The sequence below is a fragment of the Salmo salar genome, chromosome 12 (assembly GCF_965601325.2).
Source record: "Salmo salar chromosome 12, fSalSal1, whole genome shotgun sequence".
NCBI lineage: Eukaryota > Metazoa > Chordata > Actinopteri > Salmoniformes > Salmonidae > Salmo > Salmo salar.
Window position 1 is genome coordinate 31,966,782 of NC_138302.1, and position 27,977 is coordinate 31,994,758.

The following is a 27,977-nucleotide window of genomic DNA, read 5'->3' on the forward strand; positions in this document are numbered from 1 at the left end:
TTTCTGTCAGAACCAAAAATAGCCTAAATGCCTGTGTTCATGACCACCTGATCTGGATAGCAATACCTTTTACTCTATCCCACATGGCAGTCAAATTAAATATAATACTGAACGTGTGTATTTATAAAGATAGTAAACATGATAAATCACCGAACTGCGGAAAGCTGTCATGCGAAGTTAGCTGCGATATCCTGTAACGTTGTTCTACACAGTTTGTGACGGGGTGGAAATTCCATTTCAACATGGGGTGAAAACTACCAACTCAATTATAATGTAGTGCAGCTTTTATTATTCTTAGCAGTTTTCATAAGCAATGCCATATGATAAACACTGTTGACTTTATTAGCTTGGATAGTTACACTGCTGATATTCATATGAACGTGATGTATTATAGTAAACCAAGTGGTGAGCTGCCGCAATGTTGTTTTCCAAATGAAGGAGTGGGCCTTTATCTGCCATCACAATTCTATTCTCTCTACACAGTATGAGCATACTGGCTCTAAAAGGAGTCTCTCTGGGGAGACAGTGCAGGGGGGCACTGCCTCGAAAAGGAGTCTCTCTGGGGAGAAAGCGGAGGGGGTCAGTGCCCCCCAAAAATGTTGCTCTGATGGAATTGACACTTGCTGGAAGGTGAGTTGTATGTATGGGACTGACACAGATTCCTAACATCATATCTATCACAAATATTGATATTAATTGTAGAGCTCAGAAGTAATATTACATCATTAGGCAGAAGTAGCCTGGGTACTAATCTGTTTGTGCCATCATGTCACTCCTTGGCATACAAGGAGTGGCAAGGAATGGCTTAATGGCACAAACAGATTGGAACCCAGGCTAAGGCAGAAGATATTATTGACCAAAGATCTGTCTCTGTTGTGTTGAAGCCAAATCCAGCAGTAGAGACCAGTCTCACCTGTACCCAGCAGTCTGTCCATGCAAACAGACATGTCTATTGATCCTCCATTCAACTTCAAGACGGTAAATATATCTACTGATCAACAGCTTGTCTGGTTTGTTTTCTCTTGTTCTGCTCATTTGTTTCTAATCAATATTTTGAAGCAAACAGTAAATCACCAACGTCCTGTAGTTTTATGAGTTACATTGAATGTGCTTCTTTACAGGGCCCAGCAGCAGAGTCCAGACAGCTGTACCCAGCTGTCTGTCCACGAACAGTGACCAGTCAATGGGACATCAAGAACACTTCAGGGATGGGAACACTGGGCATGAGTAAGAATTTATTACGGTCCCCTCTTTTATCGTCTTTATGTCTCCGCATTAAAGCATGGAGTCAGGACTCCCTTATGTTTGACCTTAGGTCTAAGTTGTCTGCTGACAGGATCCAACAGAAGAGAGCCAATTCCCCTGGACCAAGCTGTGAGTCCTTTAAGAGTGACTGGTCAATGGTTCATCCTAAAACACAATTCGGGTAGGAAGGCATTTCTACTGATCAAAGGTGAGTGCTTTAGATCTTAGAGCTAGACAGACAAATGTTGTATTCCACCATGTGCCAGATACTTTCTGGGGGAAAGATGATTATCGATAAGGTAGCACTTGTGTTGTGTGTTATGTCATGTGTGCAGAGACCAGCAAGAGAGATCGGAGTCAGACATTCCCGTGGCCGGTCTACGGCAGACATGTCCTCCATATTCAAGGTGAGCTGGCTCATGTCTTACAGTTAAAAGTGAATGGATAGTTTTGTGATATCTTTGTTTACCTTTAACCTCTGACTACTGTATGTAGTCTTTAAATCCCACAAGGCTCAATGACCCACCAGGAAATAGAAATAATGAAATATGATTACAGCATTAAACTTTCAGATACATTTTTTTGTTCTTTACATATTAAGACCTGTTTTTGCCTATTCCAGTTGGTTGAAGACCAAGTCATCACATTTGTAAAGAGTGAATTAAAGAAGTTCAAGAAGATTCGGAGTCCAGATCACCCAGAATGCTCTAACAGTCAGGGGAAGGGTGGTGGTGTACGGTGAAGATGAGAACCAGGAGAGCAGTGCCAGAGAGGGGGCTCTGAAGATCACACTGCACATCCTGAGGAACTTGAACCAGAAAGAGCTCACTGATACACTGGAGAACAGTAAGATCTTTAATTTTCTATTTAATATGCCCACAAACAGATGGCTTGATGTACAAAAATATGTATTAAAAGTACTATGCCTTTATTAGTATGCTCCAAAGTACATTTGTCCTTGTCATTTTCAGATCTTTTAGGTGAGCTTGCTGTGTGTCAACTTAAACTCAAATTCAACTTGAAAAAAAGGAAGTTTGAATGTGTGTTTGAAGGAATGGCTACACAAGGAAACCCAACACTTCTCAATCAGATCTACACTGAGCTCTACATTCACAGAGGGTGGAAGTGGAGAGGTGAGACAGATTGAGACAGCATCCAGGAGATCAGCAACACAAGAGACACCATTCAAAATGCAATGACATCTTTGAACCCTTACCTAAGCAAGACAAACCAACAGAACTGTCCTGACAAAGGGAGTTGCTGGCATTGGCAGAAGTTCATTCTGGACTGAAGGAAAAGCCAATCAAGATATCCAGTTGATATTTTCACTTCCTTTTCGAGTGCACATTTTTCTTTTATGGAAATAAAATAGTCCGCAATCTCAGACTTCAACAAGTACAAAGTGCTGTTTGTATTTGATGGTCTGGATGAGTGTCGACTTGACTTCCAGAACAACGAGACCTGGTGTGATGTCACAAAGTCAACCTCAGTGGACGTGCTGCTGACAAACCTCATTCAGGGGAATCTGCTTCCCTCTGCTCAGATCTGGATAACCTCCCGACCAGCAGCTGCTAGTCACTTTGAATTTGTATACCTGAGTTTTTCCAGTGTACATTGTGGATCCTCCAGTACGGCAGAGAGCAGATTCACCCGAGTCTCAGGTCCAGCTTTCTCACATGAAGGTTTGGACCGCAGCGCTTCAGCTAGAGAAGCACAGCCTCCCTTTGTGACTCCACAGAAGGACAAACTGCAAATAATATGAATTTCACTCTAATAGGTTGGAAGTAGGCTAGTGTGAGATTCGTCTCGGTCCACGTTGAGTGAAAATCTAGTAATAAACCATTTGATGCTTAAAATGTGAGTTCACTTTAGTCATTTTAATAACATCAACTGAATTTACTGACCAGAGTGTCTCCAATTTGCAGTTTGGACCCTCCAGTCCAGCAGAGAGCAGCTTCACTCCTGAATTCTGGTATGCAATATGTATATTATCATCATCATCATCGATTGTTGCCCTGCCTTTGTTGTACTGTATGGGAAGACCTCAATTGAATAATCCTCTCTCATCTCGTTCTCAAAACCCATTGGATGAGAAAGGCAGAAGTTTCTCCCCTCTGACCTCCTCGAATGGGTTTTGAGAAGGAGATGAGGATGCAAGCAGTATGCAATTGAGATCTTCCCTATGTGTTTCTCAACCACTGTCTTGTGTTCTGCTTTTACAGTGTGAACCAGGATGCAGAACACTGGATAAAATCTGGCCTAAGAAAATGTAACTTGATTTCTTGTGAAAGCTGCAAACACAAATGATTCAGTGAGAATACTTGAAAATGTTTATTTGTTGGATAGAAAGATTAAAAAGGGCAGTAATTAAACAAAATACTAATAATCGTGTCCTTCCATTAGATGTCTGTGAGCTAACATTGGACGCAAACACGGCACACAGGAAACTCTCTCTGGCAGAGGGGAACATGGGGGAGAGAAGAGCAGCCGCATCCTGATCACCCAGAGAGATTTGAGGGCTGTTGGCAGGTGCTGTGTAAAGAGGGTCTGAATAGGCGCAGTTATTGGGAGTCAGAGTGAAGAGGAAATGGGAGTGACGTACAGAGAAAAATCAGCAGGAGTGGAGAGGTTGGGGACTGTTGGCTTGGACGTAATGACAAGTCCTGGAGTTTGCGATGCTTTGACAACAGTTACATCGCCTTCCTTAATGCTAGGAGTATTGCTTTACCTGCTCCCTTGTCTTATTCGAACAGAGTAGGAGTGTATCTGGACTGGCTGGCACTCTGTCCTTCTAGTGTCTCCTCTGGTACACTGACCCATCTGCATACATTCTACTCCACATTTTCTAACCCTCTTTACCCAGGGTTTAGGCTTTGGAATGATGACACATCAGTGTGCCTGTGTCAGGTAGCGCAGCCTCCAATTTGAAACTCAGGCCAGAATTCCATCTAGTTGATTTTGGCATTGCGGTTTTAAGTACGTTTACGTTGCAACGTGTTCGCTCCAGAATTGATACTCGATTTAGAAAATCAGTAGTCGCCTACTGCCTGGTTTTAGCAGAAGCCCTGGTAGGATGTTGACAGTTACCCACCCTCCCTTCTATATTTACCTTGATAATTCATTGCAGTCACGCAGATTTTAATCTGTGACACACTGCTGTGCAAATCAAACACCCAATTTCGGTGACCTTAAATAAAATAGCATTTATTTATTTTTCTACTCTGCTTCACCTACAGCAAATAACATTTTTGGTTTTGTTCAATTTAGGAGTTAAGCATCCTGAGTGAGAGAATTTGTTTTATCTGGAATACAAGTCTAAGATGTGCCCAGATCACAGCCTTCAACACCACTTGTATATTAGGAAATCACTTAGGGTACATGTGTTGCACATTAATGTAGGCTAATTATGAGTTATAAATCACATACTATAGCCAGATCTCTAGGCCATTGAACTTCTGTTACCTGGTCTCTGGTTTCACAGCCACTAGATGGAGCCACAAACCATTATGTAGTGAAAGTGTCTGGATGAAAAGTGCTGTTGAAGAGAATGTGACTGTTTTGGCTGAGACCACTGAAAATGTTATCCCGCTAGATAGTGATGCGATAAATACATGTAAGTAACTACTACCGACCCAAGATGAGTGGCGGTTCTGACATCAGCAGCACTAGCCATGCATCCTCATCGGATAAAGAGTACTTCCCCTATATTTGGGTAGGAAAGATGTACTTTACTTGCCTCTATGCTATACAGAGCGACAACAACAAAAAAACAGTATGGCATTGCCCCAGATATTCTGTATTTCCCAGACTCAATATTCCTACAGTAAAATCATAATCAATACCCAGTCTGCCTGTACTTTAATACATTCTTTATTTTCTTAAACAAAATTGGAAGTAAAAACCTTTATGTAGAAAGACAAATTCCCTGTCAGTAGCGTTCCACCTAAGGTTCTTGATTTAGGGCCTCCAGTAGACTCCCGTCTTTTTGGTTGTTCTCTTCTACTGTGTGAGCCAACGTAAGAACATTCCACCACGGAGTCAGTACCAACTGGAACTCCCCACTAGCTCATGAATTAACTCACCAACTTGTGAATTAACCCATGCAGACTTTCGAGAAACACAGTGGGAAGAATGTTAACAGCAAATCGTGTTAAAAGAAAGTTAAAAACAGCAGTGTCCATTACAAAGGCTGAAGAAAGAAAGCAAACGTGATCTGTACAGTACACATCGTTGTCCAATCACCTCTGGCAGTGTTTTCAACTAGTATTGAAATCAGAAAAAAAAAAGGAAGCTACATGATTATCGTCACAAAATAAAATCTCTTTGGCATAGATTACCCACCCGAAAAGCGCACACAACCTTAAAACGTACTTGACTAAAAACCTATGTGCATCATCAATATTATTCTTAGAAAACAGAAGGTAAGCCCTGTTAGATTCTGAGCCTCACAGTCAGTGATAATTGCATATACTACATCGAGGTGAGCAGAGACAGATTGACATCACTCCATTTGAAGATTCTCTGTGTGATCTCTCCTCTTCTTCCGCTTCTCTCTGCTTCTGCTTCCCCCCCCCCCTTCTCGTCCCTTCAGTGCCTGTCGAGAGAACAGCATCTTTATTAAAAGTGGTCCAACTGGTTGACTTGGTGTGTGACTTGTTTTTATAATAGGTGTATGTAACTAATGGCTGCTCTGTCTTCGTGTGTCTGCGCGCTTGACCATAAGAGCATGGGTACATTTGTCCGTATTATTGGGTGTATGCACTGACCGTTGTCCTAATAGCGCTCAGCATATCCCTGTCCCCTCATGTCATAGGCCATGCCGCCGCCACTGCCCTGGTATTCAACGTCGGACATCCCCATCTCTCCATCCATGGGCATGTCAGCAGGGTAGTCTCCATAGTGGTGGTAGCCTGCGTCCAGCTCTGAAACACACACGTACTTAGATCAACACTTTGCAAAATATTTACATTTCTGGAGATGATACCCTTAAATTTCATTCATAAAAAATGGGGTGGGGCCTCACTTTTAACATGGTTAAAGTTATATAGATCAATTGCCTTTTCTCTCCTTGACAATACAGTATAATAATATCAGAAAAATCCATGTCAGAAATTCAAATATAGCAAAGCAATACATTGACTAACATCAACTTTTACACAGAAACCGCCCATTGGAACAGTGACTAACTAGCACATTAACCCACTGGCACACCTGAATCCACACAATAGAGCTACAGCCAGTGTTCTGTTCTGCCCCGTGTGTCAGTCAGTATGGGCACCTGTCCACCAGAGTGAGTTACTCACCGTCTGCTGCGTAGCCTGCCTCCATGGGGACAGCGTTGTGGGCCTGGGGAGGGGTCACGAGAGGTGTAAGGTCAAAATGAAGTTGGCGAGTTGCCCATACATGGTCGACAGAAACCGTGTCACACCGTCACCTGTTTTCTTAAACTGCATCGTCTACCTACCTTTCTCTTAATACAAATATTACACTTTGCCATTTTACAGAAACTAAAAAAACTTCACATGTAAGAATCTACGAAAATGTAATACATGCATTTATCAATGTTAAATTACCGATAGAAGCAAAGTATTTTTCTCCAGTTTCATCGGAATTGAGAGAAGCTGCAATTCGTTATTAGATCCCGCAGTGGCTCCCTCCTCGCCATAGATGGCGCTAGAGGCCTCGAGCATAGGTACACTCACCATTTCCCAGGCGGCGGGGTCGTGCTTGAACAGGGAGTGCGTGAGCTCCACGGACACACGCTTCTTGTAGTCGGAGTTCTTGTCCTCGGAGATGCGGAAGAGAACGGCGGCAGCATAGGTGGCTGGGAGAGAGGAGACATGATGACTAACAGTCAGATTATCACACGTACACATTGATTGGCAGACAAAGTTCGCCTGTACCCAGATCTGAGAGGACGTATCAAATGGCTGCAGTGTGTAATGCTACTTCTCAACCCTTGTCTCTCATTCAACTGAGTTAAGAGATCAGATGTGGCCCAGACTCAATAATTGGTCAATTATGAGCGAGAGAGAGAGATGAAAGCCAGTGGAGACTTGCGCCCGTTGAGGTTCCACTGGTTTATGGAAATGCAGCCCATTATGCAGTCAGGCCAAAACATTTTTTTTTTTAATTAAAAAAATGTTCCAGATAATAACTTCCTCTCAATGGACGCCAAACAACAACCTCTGAATCTATCCACATAGACCGCAAGGCCCTCCAGTGGGTGTGGATGACGGCCCAGTGCGTCACTGGTCCCGTGTTTCTACCCATCAAGGACATCCTACTGGAAACAGTGCCTGAGGAAGGCATGCAGCATCATCAAGGACCCCACACATCCCATCGCGAGCTGTTCTCTCCTTCACCGTCGGGCGGACGGTATCGGATCATGCGGTCTGATACCAAGAGGCTCAAAGACAGTTTCCAACTACAAGCCTTCAGACTGACCACACATCACAACGGCTGCTATCAGACTCTTATTATACACCCGCCCCCCCATCCCCAAAACATGGAAATATTGGACTAGAAATTGTACCTTCCTGTATTGTACTAAAATGTTTTCCATTTCTACTGAGCCATTTACTTTGTTCGTATTCTTATTATTTCTTATTGTCGTTGTTGAGAAGGAACCTGCAAGTAAGGATTTCGTTGGACGATGTATACCATTCGTATACCGTACAACTAGTGACATCTATCATAAATCCTGGTTTTTGATGTCGTTTTAATAGAAGTGGGCTCACCGATGCCCTCGTTGTTAGAGTGCAGCAGCTCCATGAGCGGCGCGGAGGCTCCCTCCGCGTCGATCATCTCAGCAGACTGTTTGTCCAGGGCCAGTTCACACAGAGCCCCCGCTGACACGCGCTTCACGTTCTCCACTGGAGAGTACAGCAGCTAGGCAGGAGGGAGACAATGGTTAACACACAATCTACAGGAGATAAAAGCAGCAACAGAGATATTGATGTCTTAAAAGTAAGAAACAAATATTTGCGAAAAAAATGGAATAACTTACCTGTACAAAGAGTGGGATGGTCTGCATGCTGGCGATCTCTCCCCTGTTGATGGGGTCTCTGGCCATGATGTGCAGGGCCCCTGTGCACCCCTCCACGATCTCCTCCATCCTCACGCCATCCTGAGAGAGAGACAAAGAGAGAGAGAGAAAGCAAGAGTCAGTCAGCAACAAAAAAAGAGACTAGGGAGGTTAAGAATAGGGCGAATTACTGATGTAACAGTTGGATACATTTATATTTTTTTAACAAATTTTAAGTCAATGATGCATTTAAGTACATAGATCTGTTTCTACATCTACCTGGTATGTCTGCTGTGCTGCGGAGCCGTGTTTCTGGGCGTCCTGGTGGGCTTTGAGCAGCAGATTGACCAGGCGGGCGATGGCCCCTGCGTCCCTCAGAGGGGTCTGGTTGTCTGGGCACAGTGCCAGGTTACGGATCAGACCAACCACAGCCTGAGGACAAGAGAGAGGCGGGGTTAGAGACGGACGCCATTTTGATTGATCACAAAGAAAGCAACATTCTTTTTGGTTAGAGACGGTTTGTTTTACACATTTTCACCCATCTCATCATCGTTTATAGTTTCTCTCGCGCTACCATTTCTCTCCCTGTTCTCTCTATGTAGCTTCTTCCTTATCCCTCATTTTCCTCCTTCCATCACATCCTCGTCTTCCTCTTTCCCTCTCTCCTAATGCCTCCCAATTCTTACCTCATAGCGAATTAAGTAGCCGTTTACGTGAATGGTTAGCCCTCTCCCTGGGAAACCATCTGTCAACTATTAATCTCCCTCTATCCCACCTTGATGACAGGCCAGTAGTAGGGCTGGTTGTCCCTCTATACACCCCTCCATCCTGCCTCCCCCATCCTCTCACCTTGATGACAGGCCAGTAGCAGGGCTGGTTGTCCCTCTATACACCCCTCCATCCTGCCTCCCCCATCCTCTCACCTTGATGACAGGCCAGTAGTAGGGCTGGTTGAGCAGCTTGACGATCGCGGGAATGCCATAATGCATGCGCACGGCATTCTGGGCCACCTCGGCGTCGGAGTGGCGCGACGTCAGGTGACGCAGGGCGCACACGGCTGGCTCCGCCACGTCCTCCTTCTCTCCCGCCCTCAGGACGGCGTGGATGAGCGCCTCGATACCGTTGCTCTGGGTGACCACGGCCTTGTTGCGAGCGTTGTTGCAGGTGAGGTTGGAGAGGATGCCAGTGGAGCAGGTCAGCATGTTGACGTCATCAGAGCTCAGGAGACCAACAAGAGTCTGAAGAAGACTGTCCAGACCCTCCTAGAGAGACAGAGAGAGAGAGTTTAGTTTATCTGTAATATATTAGTGGTTCTTAAAAAAACATTGCTGTTGCAATAAATAAGAACATTTAGAGTAAATGCAAGTGAGGTAAAAATCGTAAGTTAAAAGGTCAGAGGTTAGGACAAACATGAGAGAACAGTCTCTATATGTCTCTAGGTTGGAAGGTAAAGTCTCACCTGTTTAGTGGCAGCGTCCGACAGGTTCCTCAGGGTCCACAGACAGTTCTGCATCAGACGCTGACTGGAGCCCGTCAGGTGCATCCCCAGAGCCTGCATCCCACCTGACAGAGGGAAACAGAGTGAGGGATAGATAGAATGTGTATGAGAGGGTGGGAGAGAGAGAGAATCTCTTGTCTAACTCGTTTTTACTGCAAAATATGTACGGAATTCATAATCTCATAGCTTTACAACTGAAAAGAATAGAAATGGGCATTTTTTATTCTTTAAAACCACAGTATCAGTCGTCGGAAATCTACAACAAGTAACTACAAATACACACACACCCCCCTGTATTTCAAACACTTACCAGCATCCACGATGGCAGGTTTGTTGCTGGGGCAGACAGAGAGAACTTTGAGCACGCGGCTGGTGGTCCACAGGAGCTTCTCATAGCTGTAGTTCCTCATGATGTGGACCAGGCCCTCCGGACCACTGTTAGCCAGGATGATCAGCTGAGCGACAGAGGGATGATGGGAAATGGAGTTTAACAATATGAATCAAGCGATAGCATTTCTATGAGCAGCAAACAGTGTGGACATTCACTTTTAGTCCAGCTCGTGACATGTTCAGATGTGCCTAATTCCTCATTTTCCAGTAGGCGTTTAGGCATTCAAAGGTTAACGGGAAAATCTTCAAAGGGTCAAAACATTCCATGTATCACTCCTGTCCAAACATGCACTTACCCATTAAACAACAGGCAAGCACACACAGGGCAGACATCCCTACCCAGCCACACTTGTCTCATATCCTCACATGCACATAAGCGTGCAGTCACAGAATTACTATGGCAGCCACACCCATGCCAACACAGGGCTATCATTCAAACACACTCTCATTCACAATATTGACATGCATAACATCACACCCCTTACACTCAACACCCCCCCCCCCCCCCTCCTCACCTTGCTCTCCTGGTTGCCGTAGGACAGCAGCTGCAGGCAGTCGGTGGTGATGGCCAGGAACTTGGGGTTGCTCTTCTTCAGCAGAGGCACCATTCGCTGCAGGCCGTCGGCCAGGCGCACCGCCATCTTGGCTCCCTCCTGGTGCAGTAGCAGGTTGTGGAGGGTGGTGATGGCATAGAACAGCACAGACTCCATGGGAGAACTGACAGAGGGAGAGAGAGAGTTATCCTAAGGATTTAGAAAGACTCATAATGAGTCTTACTTTGAAATGCTTTGTCAATCTTGTGGTTGTACTGAGAGAAAGCGAGCAGAGAGAGACTTGCAACAACTTTCACCCCCAACATGTCATCCCCCACCCAGGTATAGAAGGCCACAAAGTAAAAGAGCTACGAGAGAGAATGAGAGACGAGAGGATGCATCCCACACCCCCCCCCCCCAGACTCCTACCTGAGCATGCGGACCAGGGCAGGGATGCCCCCACACTTGAAGATGGAGAGCAGGCCCTCTCTCTGGTGGGACAGGTTGTGGAGGATGCTGGCTGTAGCCCGGGCGGTCTCCATGTCCCCGGTGTTCTGCATGGCCCGCACCACCGCCGCCACCATCTGGGGGGACGCCATCAGCGCCCGGCGAGACGCCTCCTTACGGGTCAGCTGGTTGACGATCAGGGAGGCTTTGTTGACCACCACCTGGAAGACAGAGTGGGGATTGGTTACTTTGAAAGGAGGGAAAATGCAGAGCTATTAACAGGGAAGGGTTGACTATTGGAGAAGTACAGCAATGTGAATGAATGACAGCCAGGTTGACTACCACCTAATGGGGAGGGGGGTCGAGATGGGTTAGGTTTATGGGGAAAGTGTGATTACTAGTGGTCAATAACATCAATGAATGAGTGATTTAATTAATTAATCAATGTCTAAATGACAAAGGTGGATTGATGGCTAGATAAAGAAAAAAATACACATGCATAGCAGGGCTGTGATCAATTCAGAATTGAATGGAAAATGCCTCAAATTCCAATTCAATTCATATTTGAATTGTAGTAGTAAACAGGGTACAGAATTGCAATTCAAATTAATTAAAGGAAATTGAATTTAATTCTGTGAAATTAAAATGTCTCTTCTATAATGGGTGTAGTCAAATGCATATCTAGTAGATAAAATATAGCAAACATTTTACATACATGCATATAAAATGTTGTTTCAGATTTTCAGGACAAATTTCAAATGAATGAGCAAAGTTATTTCATTAATACCACTTCCCCCAGAACGCATTAGTTTAACCCTCAAGTTGACCCTAAGACCTTCAAAAAGAAGCCAACCAAATTAAATCATTGGTGGAAATATAATGGTCTATTCTAAGCACTATGGTTAAAACACTATATGAACACTGTTTCCAGAGAAGTGTGATAGATTCCTTGGTATCTGGAAGTGTGACCTGTCAGGGTCAATTAAACTGTCATGTTCTATGACTGAGTGCAATTTCTTTGAATAGCACTTCCTGTTACTCAAATGCAAAAATTCTACATTCTGTGTGGCCAATTAAATTAATGAGCTAATGGGAGAAGGTAAAAAAAATAAAATAAAATAATGAATCTGAATTGAGCCCAACCCTGACGCAAAAGACAGACGTGTCAAATAACCAGTACTGTACCTGGTCCTCATCGTTGAGCAGCTTGGTGAGCTCGGGGATGGCGCGCGTGGCCAGCTCGGCGTCGTCCTGGTAGTTGATGAGGTGGACGATGGCCGTCTTGAGGAGCTGCGAGGGCTCGGCCAGCCGCTGGACGTTGGTCATCTGGGACGGGTCAGTCTGGGTGGACAGGATGGTCGTACCCTCCATCACCGTCTCTGGGAACATGGCTGCTCGGACACGCTGGGCCCGGGTCAGGGCATACTGAGACTCCACTTCTACAGGGAGGGAGGAGAGGGGAGGAGAAGGGGGAGAGGGTTGAGTGGTTTGTATTTTTAGATGGTGGGTTTGAATGATAGTTCAGTACTAAGCAGTAATAAGGTGTGCGTTTTAACTCCATGTTCCTAAGTGACAGTGCGTGTTTGTAGCGGGTTGTACTTTTGAATGTTTGTTTGTTTATGTCAATTTGAGCGCGTGTATTCAAGCATTAAACTGAGTGCGTCTCTTCCCTCTGTTGTGTGCGAGCCCTGAGGGCACTAACAAGTGTGTTGAACAAGTGAACAAGTGTCTTCTGATCCCTCCTGTCTCAGCCTCCAGTATTTATGCTGCAGTAGTTTATGTGTCGGGGGGCTAGGGTCAGTCTGTTACATCTGGAGTATTTCTCTTGTCTTATCCGGTGTCCTGTGTGAATTTAAATATGCTCTCTCTAATTCTCTCTTTCTCTCTTTCTGTCTTTCTCTCGGAGGACCTGAGCCCTAGGACCATGCCTCAGGACTACCTGGTATGATGACTCCTTGCTGTCCCCAGTCCACCTGGCCGTGCTGCTGCTCCAGTTTCAACTGTTCTGCCTGCGGCTATGGAACCCTGACCTGTTCACCGGACGTGCTTGTTGCACCATCGACAACTACTATGATTATTATTATTTGACCATGCTGGTCATTTATGAACATTTTAACATTTTAACATTTTGACCATGTTCTGTTATAATATCCACCCTGCACAGCCAGAAGAGGACTGGCCACCCCTCATAGCCTGGTTCCTCTCTAGGTTTCTTCCTAGGTTTTTGGCCTTTCTAGGGAGTTTTTCCTAGCCACCGTGCTTCTTTCACATGCTTTGCTTGCTGTTTGGGGTTTTAGGCTGGGTTTCTGTACAGCACTTTGAGAATATCAGCTGATGTACGAAGGGCTATATAAAAATAAATTTGATTTGATCTCACCAGCAGGGTTCTCTGAGACGACGGTGGTGGTCACGGTGCTGTACTGCTTGGTGCTGTACTCGGTCCCGTCGTCGTCGGTCCTCACTGTGGTGGCTCCTGACTGGATCCCAGAGTCCCCGGCGTAGTACGTCTGCTGCCACTCTTTCACCTTCACCCTCCCCTCATTGCCCACTACGGAGGGAAGGAGGGCAGAGAGGTTAGAGTGGAAGTGCACTTTGAAGTAATATATTATCCATGTTCAATACACTTGTTAGTGCCCTCAGGGCTCGCACACTACAGAGGGAAGATCTATGGGGTTATTACGGACTGCACTTAGAATAATAGCTGACACTCTTGTTAATGCACTAGGAGGGAGAGCAAAGAGGGGTTATTAGAGACAACACTGCACTTGGAAGTTACCTGAGCCATTATGCGTCGAACACACTTGTTATTGTACTAAGGGGAAGACATTGTGTTCAGTTGAACAAAGGAGAGGAAGGAAAATGGAGGGAGAGGAGGAATTAAGAGAAGAGGAAGAAAAAGGGAGAAATAAAAAGGTTGTGAAAGGGGGAGAATAATATAGCCAGATTATGAACCCACTCTGCATTTCCATGGTGGCCTCCTGGGCTCAAACCAACAACAATGGAGAAGTCCTGAAACACAAAAAAAGAGAACATTTAGATCAATAATTATCTTCCACATTTTGCTACAAATTACAATCATACCACTCAATTATTTTACAGTATACAGCTTACCTTCATATTCTTCTAACCTGTTTTAAGGCTAAATATTAATTAGGCCGTTAGTTAAAATACATTTTATTTCATACTCTTTCTCCCAGGTAAGAATACAGATAGGTGAATGAACGGCCTCCCTCTGAACAGTGCCAGAAATGACAACGCCGAGTCAGCAGCAAAGGCTGCTAGGATAGGAGGGGAGGGTGAGGGGGCAGAGGGACAGCTGCAGGACAGGAACGCCAACTGCTAAGCCCCCACGGCCTTTAACCCCGGGCAGAGCCTCCGCCTATACATACAGCTGTGGGAGCTAGACACCTGCCTGCCGACTCACAGTATCAGCCACCAGAACCCGCTAGACAGGTTTCTCGTGCCGCGCATGTGAGAGAGAAAGTAAGTAGTCATTCATACACACCCTATTCCTCCTAAGACCCTAAGACAACACCTTTATAGTGGACAGACACACACACACAGTTCCTCCTCAAAACACCACCTCCTTCACCTGTAACTACAGGCCCAACACGTAATGACCATTTATCACTGTCTGATTTAAAATAAAACACTCCCACCTCAGGTTTTTTCCCAATCCTTATCAAGTCATTTTCCCGGCAGTACCTGTCTCTTATCTCCATTCTGCTCTCTTGTCGTGACCATCTATCCATCATACACCCGGGCTCCGAAGATGTGGATGTCGATAAAGGCAGCCCTCCGCACCTCTCTGATTCAGAGGGGTTGGGTTAAATGCGGAAGACACTTTTCAGTGAAATGCATTCAGTTGTACAACTGACTAGGTATCCCCTTTCCCTCCTGAACTATCCTTCATACAGCTAAAGTGCATTCCTTCTGCAGTGTTGGTTTGGACCTCATCTACTCTTTCCCCCCATTTAAAATGATTCCTCTCCTGGTTCACTCAGTTGGTCCAATGCGGTTTCTGCATTATGATGCATTTACATGCCGACTCATTCTATTGCAGCCATGTTAGCTCACCATTAACATTACATGGGGATATTTAACCAACGCTATCTAACTGAATGTCTAGAATTACACCAATATTCTAAATGTTTCTTACAATTAAATGCATTTTAACTTTGTTTGGAGCCATTTCCCAAAGAGCAAAGGCCAAGTGTGTGAGTCTGTCCATGTGTTTAAGCGTTTGTTTATGGGCATATTATTTCCCGTGTGTGTCTCTCACATTGCACACATTCCTAATTCTGATGGTCTTCAGACTGAAAATAACCTCTGGTGCAGGAAAGAGCTAGTTGGAGGATGACCCACATCCACTCCTCAATATAAAACACTCAGTTTCACTGAACAAAACTTCACGACTTCTACACTCAACCCACCACTCTCTCAATACATGATCAATGCAGTTAAACGCGATGGGAGCGGCGCGTGATGTTACAGTCCACTCTACAATGTCACCAGTGTGTGGTTCAGATGTTTGCGGTGAAGGGAGTTACTGTAATTGAAGGGATGGGATTCTTTGCTGGACAGACAATACTGACATGCTGTGTGTGTGTGTGTGTGTTTGGAAACTGGATAGGATTGTGGGAGAGTCAGTGGGAAGCGTGCACGGTACAAGAGTCAGGCTGTTTAGAGCCATTTCTTCCAAAGACCAAAGGCCAAGTGTGTGTGTGTCAATGTGTTTACACGTTTCTGTTTACATGCATCTCATTTTTCATATGCATGAATGTAGCCGCTTGAGACGTCACACTTCCACATGAATGCGCCACACGTCCAAGAATTAGCTAAGATCAACTATGTATGATGAAGTCGATTTATTTTGCACTGCTATTCCTGATTTCATACGAGAGTGGGTATTCATTTGACACTTTTAAACCATTATATTTGCCTGCTTATTTCTAGACTCAGGCCGCAAACTCATACAATATGAAATACTTCCTGACAGAGTAGCCTACAGACTCACTTAATATTACCATCAATGGAAAAGCCTGACAAACATGTTTCTTTTCAAATAAATGCAGCTATGGAAATGTGGTGGAGGGTTGGACTGACTACCGTATGACAGGAATGAAGGAAAGCAGATCCATTTTCCACCTTGTAGTAGCTAGGAGAGATAATGTGGCAAGTCGTGACAGCATGTCCCCCTGGCGTGTTTGTACTTGATGGGCGATGCACTAACATTCCTGGCTACCTCTGCCTTACCTCATACGCAATCCAGGCATCTCCAGGTACTGTATTTGCATATATGTGATTATGACCCAATACAGTAAACATAATATATCTATCTATGAGCTTTACTATGCAAAAAGCATATTAGTTTCATCTCATATATAGGACTGTTTTAGAAATATAAATTGCCATCCCTCAGGAAATCACATGTAACACAAGTTATTTTATGCCGCTCCAAAGTATTTTTGTACATGCGAGGCAGTAGAACTATTGTACCAGAGTGCATAACTATTCTTGTCTGAAATGAGTCTGGAGTTGCTCTGTGGGTCTGCCAAGCAGTGAGCCTGTTACGAATGTGAATGATAGTACCACACCCTTCTGCGTTAGCCCCGGGGCTCAGAACGGGGGATGTGTGTGTATATATATATAATATATTATATATATATATATTATATATATATATATCAATCTCTAGAACTGGAGAGTTTTCATGCGTTTCCCACAGAGACCAGAAGTGTAGTGGAGATGCGTGTATAATTCTCACTAATGAACTTCCTGTGTTTTCCCCAGGGTTCAGAGAGAAATTAGATTGTGTGTGTTATTCTAGACCCTCCACCCAGAGAGCCCTCATGCGTACTTATCTCACTAGCATTTGGAACAACAGACTGGTGAGTCACAGGCAAGTCACCATGGGAGTGTCAGTGTATATACACACAGTATGCAGCGGTCTCTCAGGCCCTTGAGAGGTACTTGTGCCTATCTCAGCTCCATTGGGAATAGTCGAGTCACAGCCCAGCTAGCTAGCTGACCTATGGGGGTTCACAGTGAACGGGGCGTTGGCGTTTCTGTCTGAGCTTGTATTTTACAGGTACGAGCTGACTCATCATGGACACAGAAAATGTCTCCCAGGCTCTTTCCCCACCTCTCCTACTCCCCGTTTCTCTCTCTCGCTCTGTGTTTAAATAGAGGTGTGGCACTCATTTCTCCTTTTCCCAAGCTTGGGAGTGTCTTGTCTTTTCAACTGTGCCAATTACCATTAGGTAATAATGAATTAGATTATACTGAAAAAGTAATACCATGGCAAAATACTAGGCATGCTGTATATCCTGATTCCACAAGCTTATACAGACACACACCTGGAAGATGAAAAGTTCTCAGCTTTCTTTTTCATTGTTTTTGGTGAATCTGGACAGTGTTTGTGCCGTCTGTTTACCTGGGCAAGGCAGCGGGTTCAGACAACGCGTTCCGTTTTGATTGTTGCGACACACCCCGCGTCACCTTAGTAACAAAGACTTCACTCTCACACACTATACTGTTGACTTTAGGTCTATCAACTCTTCCTGGTTGTCCATCAATCTTACTCTCACGCGTTTTTGTAACACTGTGCAAAACAGCCTCGGCAGCTTTGACCCTGACTGTACCAGACTATAGATGGCTATAGTGATACAGTTGATGTGATAGCAGAGAAGAACAGATAGGAGAGAGAGAGAGAGAGAGACATGTTGAGTGTGTTTTTTCACAAGTGTTCTGGGTTCTTGTAAAATGTCAGACCTAGAACTTGTGGCTCCTTAACCAACCCCCCCCCCCCCCCCCATTAGGAATCAACTGGAAATGAAAAGCACGGATTGCTTGAGCTGTGTTGACCACGAGTTAAAAGCGGTAGTAGTATTGCAATATGCCGTCTTCTGACAGAAAGACACTGTGTATTCCTGCCAGTGAACACTGCTACACCGTGGGTAGTGGCCAGGGGCTGCTGTTGGATTGCATAGCGTGTACTTCAGAGTGGACTTTGCTCCTCGACCCTGCATTCTAAGTAGTGTGGTTAGGTTAATGACTGATGGATTCACTCCCTCCTACTGTACCTTGTTCCATTATCTTTCACCACTGTACTAGGAGCTGTACTTTCCTTTTCCAAAGCCCTGCCCACCCCCACTCCATTGTTCTTCCTGAGCTACTGGGATAGTTTGGAGGATTCTGATCTTGGGTCAGTTTTGCATTTCCCCCACTAACGGTTAAGGTTAGGATTGGGGGAGGAGAATCTGATCATAGATATACCTAGGGGAAGCTTTACCCTAGAGCATTCTGGACTGACGGTCAGGCCTTCCAGGAAGCACAACACATTGAGGGCAGGAATGTCTGACTGTCAGAGCCCCCAGTGGACAAGAGTGAAGAGAGATGAATGCGGTTTGGCCCCATCGCTCTAATCCTGGTGTGACATTCCACACTAGCCCCATACATTTAGCCTCGTTCAACACACACTTTCCCGCTGCGAACATCAACCAAAATAGTCCTGAGCTAAAATCTCTCTTCTCGCTACACTGCAAACAAACACCATCACCTCCTCGCAGACAAACAAGTCATAATAGCTATTGTCACACATCCAAACGATCCCTTCCTGACTAAACAGGCACACACAGACACTGTGTCAGTGGATGAATAACTAGGTTCCACAGATGGTGTGAATACTGCTCATCATCTCCAGCCTCCGCACACAGGCATGCCAGACTGGGGAGTGTCCTCATAACCCTGGCAAGGTGTGGCAGTGTGTGTGGTCTTTGGCTCCTATTTGGCAAAACACACCCATTCGCTGGAGTGTATAAACCGCAGCATTGCTACATTTAAATTGGAACCTCTTTCCAGCCCTATCCATTTATACACCGACTTGAAATCAAAAATGGGTATTAGCTTAAGCTTTGACACACTAAGAGAGATCCAGCAGGTTTACCAAGATAAGGTTGACTAAACCAGGCTAGCCTAAGCTACACCCAAAAGGAACGAAGAGGGCTAAATGACGGAGTGGAAGAACCCAGATCTAAGAAGATAAAAAGGGTTCAATCCGTGTCAAAAGCCTGATGGGGAAACAGTGGTGGAGGTGTGGCTAGAGGCATCATAGACCTTCACAGTCTAAACATTGTGGGTCTCTAATTCTACATCTGAGAGCAGTAATACAATGTGCAGAATTTCTTTGTGGTCTCGTAGACTGAGGTTTGTTTTCTTGATCCTTGATCCTGGTAGACTTGTTCCACAGACAGCCATAAGAGACAGAGGGATCAAGAGACTAGAGACAGTTGTGACAGAGGTGGGGGGGGGGGGGGGTACAGATCAAGCAGATTAAGTCCCATTACCACACATCTGTAAAGCTGCATTCACCATCTGTGTATAAGATGGACCTGCCTCCCCTCACCCATATACACACACACACACGGAAACAGACACACTAGGGTTTAATAGCGGGAACTGGGTTAGCAAGATTAAGAGATTTTCCGCCCAAGCCTACTCCTGTTTCCCGGGATAAATAACTGAGAAACCGGTAAATAATTTCTAAGAACAGCATGTTGTGAAATGGAACTGTTAGTTTATAATGTCATGTCTAAAATCGGTCTTCTCTACAGACTTTTCTGCATGATCAATCAACACTCAGGGTGGTGACAGACAGCGCATCTCATATGGAGCACAATTCACAATGCATGTCTTCACTCTTGCACAATACTCACCGGCCATCCGCTGGCCTCTCTCCTTAACTCTTGTGGAGTCCCAGGAAAAGCTAGGCTAGAATGTATTATATTTGTGGACTACGAGGGATGCAAGCTTGCTGAACGTTAAATGCTATGGTGATAGACTATAGCAGCTATTTATTCAGACCCATAGCCATTCAATCTCGGTGAAGAGAAGCGAAATCCGTCTGTCTCTTATTCTAGTCCCATATTATTCACGCATGTCATTACAAGGAAGGATAACGATTTAACTGACGAGAGCGAGGAAGCAATGAAGCAACGAGAGAGAGAGGTAATACGCATTACTCACGTCGTACAACATTAGGAGAAATATTGCGAAAGGTAGGCTAATGAGTCAGCCTACTAATTATACAAATGTAAAATGGGCCATATTATATTTCAAAACTAAAATCTAATTTACTAGCTTACACATGTCCTGCACCAGCATCACGTGTTCTCTCCTAGCTTCATGGTTTGAACAAGGTGCATAATTCCAGTCCATGTAAACACAATAATACAGCCCACAGTTAAAAAGTTTACTGGAGCTTGTTTGAATGTATTTACTATGGGCTTGGATCTTTTTCTGTCATGCGTAATGTGCAGTAGCCGATTGGATAACGGCACAATCATTTGGGCTTTTTTGGGGCTTGGGCTATTTAAAATGTCTAATGTATGGCTCATCTGGCCCAGGTAGCATCAGGCTTGAATTTTCATGCCGACCAAAGCCTAAGATATTGATATGACGCTCCCGGTTTTGGTAGGAAATGTTATTACTCTGAAGAGGTAGGGTTTCAGGTGCTTTCGGAAAAGATGGGCAGGGACTCTGCTGTCCTAGCTTCAGGGGGAATCTGGTTCCACCACTGGGGTGCCAGGACAAAAACGAGCTTGGTCCTGCTGAGTCATAGCTACTTGGTGTTGCTGAGAAATGCCAGGTTACCCAAGAGAAAAATTATTTATTGTCGGGATGCAACATTTGTAAAATACCGGTGGGAAAAATTCAACACACACTTTCTCTAAATGGATTTGTGAGTGGCTGGCTTGCCAGCTGAGCCCCACAGTCAGTAAGTGCTCTCTAGACATGGTACACACACAGCTGTGTGCCCCCTGTGTGTGTCTGGCAGGTGGTCTTGGTCCAGCTAGCCTGCTGAGAGAAAGCTTAAAGCCCTCAGGACCCTCTCACCACCATCTCCCCTTCTTATTCACACTCTCCCGCTCACCCTTCACATTGTCCGCTGTGGGACTATGGGAAGAAATAGGGGTTAATTGGCCAATTGTGGAGTATAAAAATCTATACGGGAGGATGTGCAGTGGTGTGGAGCGTGATGCTAATGGATCTACTGTGTGGGCTACAGGAAGTTGTGGTTATTCCACGGTCAGACCAGGCTATGACTCAGCAGCACCAGGGGTCTGGATTGTTTTTTTCCTCAGTCAGAGGGATAGGTGCAACAACATTTGCTACTCAGAATTGTTTCCTATGTAGATACAACCATACCAAAAACTAATGTTGGGACAATATTTAGTTACAGTCAGTCAAAACTGAAGAAAGGTGCAGGGAACGCCTGTGAATGTTTACTTTAGGCGAATGCTCCCACTTGTGTAGGCTACAGTCCATTTATACCAACTTCAGTGGCCCTCAACGTGAGCAAGACAACCTCTCCCTCTCCTCAAAAGGAGATGATCGTAGACTACAGGAAAAGGAGGGCCGAACACAACCCCATTCACATTGACGGGGCTGTAGTGGAGCAGGTCGAGAGTTAAGTTCCTTGGTGTCTACATCACCAACTAACTAGAATGGTCCAAACACACCAAGACAGTCGTGAAGAGGGCACGACAACGCCTTCTCCTCCTCAGCAGACTAAAAAGATTTGGCATGGGTCCCCAGATCCTCAAAAAGTTCTACAGCTGCACCATCGAGAGCATCCTGACCAGTTGCATCAGCACCTGGTATAGCAACTGCTTTGCATCCGACCGTAATGCGCTACAGTGGCGAGTGCGTACGGCCCAGTACGTCACTGGGGGCAAGCTTCCTGCCATACAGGACCCATATACAAGGCAATGTCAGAGGAAGGCACAAAAAAATTGTCAAAGACTCCAGTCACCCATGTCATAGACCGTTCTCTCTGCTACTGCACAGCAAGCGGTACCGGAGCGCCAAGTCTAGATCCCAAAGGCTCCTTAGCGGCTTCTACCACCAAGCCATAAGACTGCTAAACAATAAATCAAATGACCACCTTGGCTATATACATTGAAATCATCCTCCTTTTTACATTGCTGCTACTCCCTGTTAATTATCTATGCAGTCACTTTACCCCAACCTACATGTTACAAATGACTTCGACTAACCTGTAACCCTGCACATTGACTTGGTACCAGTACCCCCTGTATACAGCCTCATTATTGTTATTTTAATGCAACTCTTTTTTACTTTAGTTTATTTAGTAAATATTTTCTTAAAACTGCATTGTTGGTTAAGGGGCTTATAAGTAAGCATTTCACGGTAAGGTCTGCACCTGTTGTATTCGGCATACGTGACAAATAACATTTGATTTGAGGTTAGCGTCCACCCTGAGATTGGAAGGTTGGGAGTTCGATCCCCGGCCGAGTCATACCAAAGACTGTAAAAATGGGACCCGATCAGTTGCACTCAGGAGATAGATTGGAGGTAAGGCCCTGCGACAGACTAGCATCCTGTCCAGAGGGTTCACTCATAGACTCCTGCCCTACAAGCTGTTCCAGCCACTTTCTTACAGTCCACTGATGGAACTCCCCTCTCGGCTCCACTAGCATGCCAAACCCCCACTACAGCCAGGCACATTGAAAGGCTTAAGCAGACAAAGCAGGGCCCTGCTGGCAGGATCGCATGTGAACCAGAGCGCTAGCACACATTCTACAACTTGAAAGAGGGGACGATATCTGATTCTGTAAAAATCCACGCCTAAGAGAACCTGCGTGTCAAAAGACATTTTACATCCGTTTATAATATGCCTTCAAGAGTCAAAGCATGAAGTCTCTCGGACTTAAAAAAAAATAAAAATCAAGGATTAGACCCAGTCAGTTTTAGAGTTTGGCTTACTGGACTTGGTGAAAAGCTTCATTATCACCCTAGCTAAATACAGTGACAGCATTATAAAAACGGTGGCCATTCCCAAGACCAACAGCACGGTTTTACATTACAGCAGCTACATGGTGTCATTAGCAGTGATTCGTCAGGAGAAATGCAATGCCTTAGCTAATGTTATTACTGTGTTAATTGACATAGCCCGGAAAACAGCTAGCAGTCAACTGACAAAAATAAAACGATGACTTGCAAGTCATTCACCAAGGCGATGTAGGTTTTTATTAGACGTAGTGTAACAATGTCTAACCAGTAACCGATTAAATAACCATTCTAAAATATTAGGCTTACATCCATCAGTAGATGTGTCGAAAGAGTGTTACACCAGACCAGAGGGAGTAGAGTTGGCTCCGACTGGGACGAGCTATATGGGTAATTCATGTTTACTCCCTGTACGCTCCCTCTCACTATGAATTATAGGAGGTCTGTGTTGTCTCTGAGGTGTGGAAGTGCAGACTAGGATCAGATTACACAGAGAAGGGAAGGAGGAAGGGCCAGGGCAAAGGGCAGGAGGAAAGTGTGTAGCAGTAGAACTAGGCCTTCATGTCTGTTTGGCTTCTCTGATGTAATAATGACTGCGAGGGCCTATGGAAGGCTGTGTGGTCTATGGAAGAAGGCTGAGCAGTCATTGTGGCATCTGAAGAGTTGAGCTTGCCTTGTTTCCGGTCTCCATTGTTATAGAGCCCTCAAACTCAACTCTGGACCCGAAGCCAGTTCCACTGCTTTCCCCCCCTCTAATCAAGGACTGATTTAGACCTGGGACACCAGGTGTGTGCAATTAATTATCAGGTAGAACAGAAAACCAGCAGGCTCCGGATCTTGTAGGGTAAGAGTTGAGTACCCTCGTTAGAGAGTAACGAGAGGCTGTGTTGTCACTGCAAGGAAGGACGACGCGGCATGAACTAATGTAACATGCTGGGCTGCTGTCCACAATTACTCTGTACGGAGGTAGAACGGACAAGGAGGCTCACACTATCTAGGGTGAATGGGAGGACGGCACTGGGAGTGAATTAAAATAAGTATTTTATAGTGAGCTCCGTTTCTCAGTTCTTGATGGGGACTAGACAATAGTTTTCTACAGAGCATCTAGAATGAATGTGTGTCATCGTTTGGACAGCGAGGTTCGCTTGGTTCCATCTAAAGCCCCCCGTTAGGGTTAGTGGCGAGGCTTCGCCCGCTGCAGCGTGGATACATGCATGGCTGTGCTGGAGAGCATTGAGGCAATGCGACAGATGATGAATATTTCAGAAAGATCAGAGGCGGAAGGGAGGCTTGGGAGAGCACGGAGGATTAAATCTGAGGGGACGCTAAAGAATACCACACACACCACCCAAAAGATGTTTGTCTGACAAAGCCTGTACCAGACATCCTTGGAGGGGAAGCTTGAGTAGCTACATTTACCTGCAGTGTTTATGCTTCCACTTCTAAAAATGTTCTTCACGTAAACCGTGACCGATATAAAAAGACAGGGGACTGAAGCGCGGACGGAAGAGTACAGATAACTTTCTTTCTTTGGTGGAAGTGAGGTTATTGTGAGGTGTTGCTTCCATAAAAGGTCACCGACACGTCATTGTGCATCAACCATTTGAACAGACACTTCACATCTGTGTGTGACTTAGAGTCACTCTTCCAGATGGCGGCTGACGATTCTCTTCTCGGATACTGCATGTCTCGACGGTGAAGAATTCCCCAGTCGTTAGCGTTCCTTTTCCACCACACCCGCACTCCTCCCTTCCTCTCCCGCTCATTGGAGTGCAATTAACGGATGAGTAGGAAGTGGGAGATGAGAGAGCAGAGTGAAGAGTGACAGCACAGCAATGACTAGGAGTAATCATCCGAGTCAACTTACTGAGAAGCATTGCTCAGTGCAGGCTAAACGAACCAGCCCAACTGTAAAATCTGTATTTAAGTCACTCATGGATTCAGGAATCCAGTCCCTTCCTTCTCGTGAAGCTATGTCAGTAATGAAAAAATTATCAATGGTAATATATTCATAAAAGAAACAGACAGTAATGAATGCAGCTATTTCCAGCATGCTGTCAGCAGATGTGGCCTGGTGGTTTATGAAGAGCTGTCTGATAGGAGCCGACTTGAAAATAATACAGTTGCAGAGCAGTACCAGACTTCCAGAGCACCAAGTGATGGGGAAAAACGGTTGTTAGGCCTCCCCAGAAAAAAAAAAATGTATCGAGTGAATAATTCATATTTGTGACGGTAATGGGAGTACAGCTGTGTTGGTCACCCGGGCGATGCCAGCTTGGATGGATTCTTTCATATCGTGCCACCTCTGCCACTCCACTGATGACTGGGAAGAGGGTTCCAAGACGCTTTGGGCCTCTATTGTTTGTTTAATCATGGCATTCTCCAAATCAGAGGCTCAGGCGTCAGACCTACCTGCTGTTCTGCGTCATATCTTCTGTTCTGCCCTTGTGTAACGTCCTTGACATTTGCAACAGCCGTCCAATATGGAAGTCGCCTTAGTCTGGGGATAACATATCAAAAGATAGGGATTTTTGTCTTTGACCTCCTTTGTTGTTCTATGCCAAGAATTTTAAAATGGTGGCGATGGGAAGGGTAGAAGTCAGAGTAAATCTGCTTTGAGTTGATAACAGCATTGTCTGAGAAGATATCTTAAGCCCCTGCCCGGCGATTTAACCCTTAGGAGATTAGGTCGCTATCGTCCCACCTCCTCTTTAACCCCAGATAGAAGACGAGTCCATGTCATGGCTGACTAGAAAGAAAAAAAAACAGTCTTCCATCCCCATATGTAGCCTATACATGCACGCAAACACGCTTGACCTGGATACACACATTGGCACTGAGGCCTGGTCCCACGCATGGCCTGATTAGGTTCTGTGGTGTAACTGAGCCCTCTGTAGTGCTCAGGCGCCACCGGGGAGAGAGGGCAGGGGGTGAAGAGAGAGACTGAAGTCAAGACGAGGGAGGACATTTAGGTAGGGAAGGGTCAAACTTTAGAAGTGGCAAACATGGAACCAAGTTAGAAACACATGTAACAAGTCAGCATGATCCAAAAAAAACTAAAGGAAAAGAAAGAGATATATGGAGTTGGTTGAACGGCGGTAATCCCCTCGCCCCATGCTGGCCTAATGTAGGACAATATCAAGGAATTAAGCAGGGGGAAGGATTAGCGCCAGTATGACCCCAGCTGCAGCTGAAAATCTCAGCCTAAACCCCCCCAGAGGCAGACAGCAGCCCCAGGCGAGCCAGACTGCACCTCATGGCACAGCACCAGCAGCATGGCAGGCCTGGCCAGGGCGGACCAGGAGAATGCACTGGCGTAGAGAATGTGTGAAAGGATGAAACTCAATTCAACCTGACATCCATTCAAAACATCAGCTGGGTTCACTGGCCCAGATTCAGTATGCTGTTGAATGCCAAAAACGTGGTTGTTTTGATGCGATTGTTCTTGGTTGTTTCTGGTCATTGGAATGGCATGATCATGACTGGTGTGACAGCTCTCCATTTTGACAGACATCTTTCCAGCCCTAATGCCAGGCTGTGCCATGTCAAATTTGACTTGGGACAGTTATTAAAGTTGGTCTTGTGAGTATTTGAAAAGACTAAACCACATAAGATGAGCAAACAAGATAATGTTATTTCAGTTGCATGTTGGAAGTGAAAGTGGATTAACTTGTGAAATAAAATGAGGATCTGTGCTCTGCTATTGCAGTGGCATAGAGGGGGTAGTAAAACTACTGTAACTAATGGCATATGGTTCTCTTTGGACAAGGATGAAGTATGAGGCAATAGAGGTTCACTGGTATGGATAATGTCATCAGCCTGAACACCTGGTTTGTGTCCAATGGGCCTTGATCAAAAGTAGTGCACTATATAGGGAATAGGGTGCCAATTGGGACAAAGACCTGGACATTACTGGCACCACTTCCCGTGTGGATCTGAACTGCCCTAAAAGAGAATGCATTGTAGGTGTGAAAGTCTTGTAAGGACATTTTGGTCTCACTGCCTCGTTGTTGATCAGTATTATTCATCCTAACCCGTTATGTATGTGTGAACCATGCAGGCACTCATGTCGTGCCCCACCCCCAACTCACTGGGGTTGTCAACCCCCCCCCCCCCCCCCCCCCCGGGGGGCAGTGGATTTGACAATGGATGAGGGGTAGACGAACTTCGATCATCCCTCACTCTCTACTGTGTACCCACACGGTCACACCACTAATGACTTTCAGCTCTATTCTATACAAATGTGCATGAAGTCAAGAAGTTGATCAATAGTTTGTCCCCAAAAAAATTGCGCACAGCTATTTGGCAGGAACAGCGTTTGCCAAAACCTTGTAGCGACATAAACCATCAACATTTGCTCTTAAATAGGCAGGAAGGAGTAAACGGTTTCTGTTGCATAACGTTTTGTAACAGAGGAAACGTTTTACAACAGTATCGGCGTAATGAATACACCCACGATAACTAACGTCCTACTTTTTAAACGACGTTTGGGTGGTGACTAGACACTTGACAATAGGAAAGGAACATTACGCTATTCTGCCATCAGGTTCAGAGACAAATATAAAAATTGATGGAGACAGAATGTCAGAGATAGGCTACATTGTATCCAGACCGGGAAGAACATTTATGGAACGCTGGGAAATCATGTTTCCAGTTTAGAGACAAGCGCAACACAGGAATGGAGAAACTGTGATTATCCTATCCCACTCGACTCACTTGGCACGAATTTACTCTCTCCGAAGACTGTCAATACACGGGAATGTGACCATAAATACATATCTTTCTTACCTGTCAAAATGCAAGAAGTTGTTTCGAATATTCCAAGTCTACGCAGGACCACAAACAGACTTTTCCAACGATATACTCTGTCCTCTATGCCTCACCTCAAATGCGGTAGGATGATACTCTGAACAATGAGTAAAAAAAGCGTAACACCGGAGACTCCGCCCCTCTAACCATAAGCGCCGTCGACCCGACCCGACCCCACCCTTTACTTCTCCAGAATACGGAATTTAAACGCAAT

General features: G+C 45.2%; 1 protein-coding gene and 1 long non-coding RNA gene across 4 annotated transcripts; one reads left to right on the top strand and one right to left on the bottom strand.

The window, feature by feature from the left end:
• The first annotated feature begins 2,839 nt into the window (after positions 1–2,839).
• Positions 2,840–4,954, top strand: LOC106564753 (uncharacterized). The gene is made up of 3 exons (XR_006757955.2): positions 2,840–3,217; positions 3,468–3,514; positions 3,649–4,954. It is a non-coding gene; the product is annotated as an uncharacterized LOC106564753 (long non-coding RNA).
• A 145-nt stretch (positions 4,955–5,099) lies between these two features.
• Positions 5,100–27,952, bottom strand: LOC106564751 (junction plakoglobin a). 3 transcript variants are annotated; one of them, XM_045691224.2, is made up of 17 exons: positions 27,743–27,872; positions 25,367–25,454; positions 14,097–14,149; positions 13,518–13,688; positions 12,326–12,579; positions 11,123–11,361; positions 10,676–10,877; positions 10,081–10,225; positions 9,732–9,835; positions 9,196–9,534; positions 8,552–8,704; positions 8,255–8,374; positions 7,986–8,136; positions 6,948–7,069; positions 6,549–6,591; positions 6,012–6,167; positions 5,100–5,839 (listed from the first exon to the last, which is right to left on the bottom strand). In XM_045691224.2, the coding sequence occupies exons 3-16, from the start codon at positions 14,107–14,109 to the stop codon at positions 6,019–6,021; spliced, it is 2,205 nt and encodes a 734-aa protein (XP_045547180.1). In that variant the 5' UTR covers positions 14,110–14,149; positions 25,367–25,454; positions 27,743–27,872; the 3' UTR covers positions 5,100–5,839; positions 6,012–6,018. The 3 variants fall into 3 exon arrangements, with proteins under 3 accessions (XP_045547180.1, XP_013986549.1, XP_013986551.1); XM_014131074.3 differs by lacking the exon at positions 25,367–25,454 and having other exon boundaries at positions 27,743–27,952; XM_014131076.3 differs by lacking the exons at positions 25,367–25,454; positions 27,743–27,872 and adding an exon at positions 14,846–14,868.
• Between the last annotated feature and the right edge of the window lie 25 nt (positions 27,953–27,977).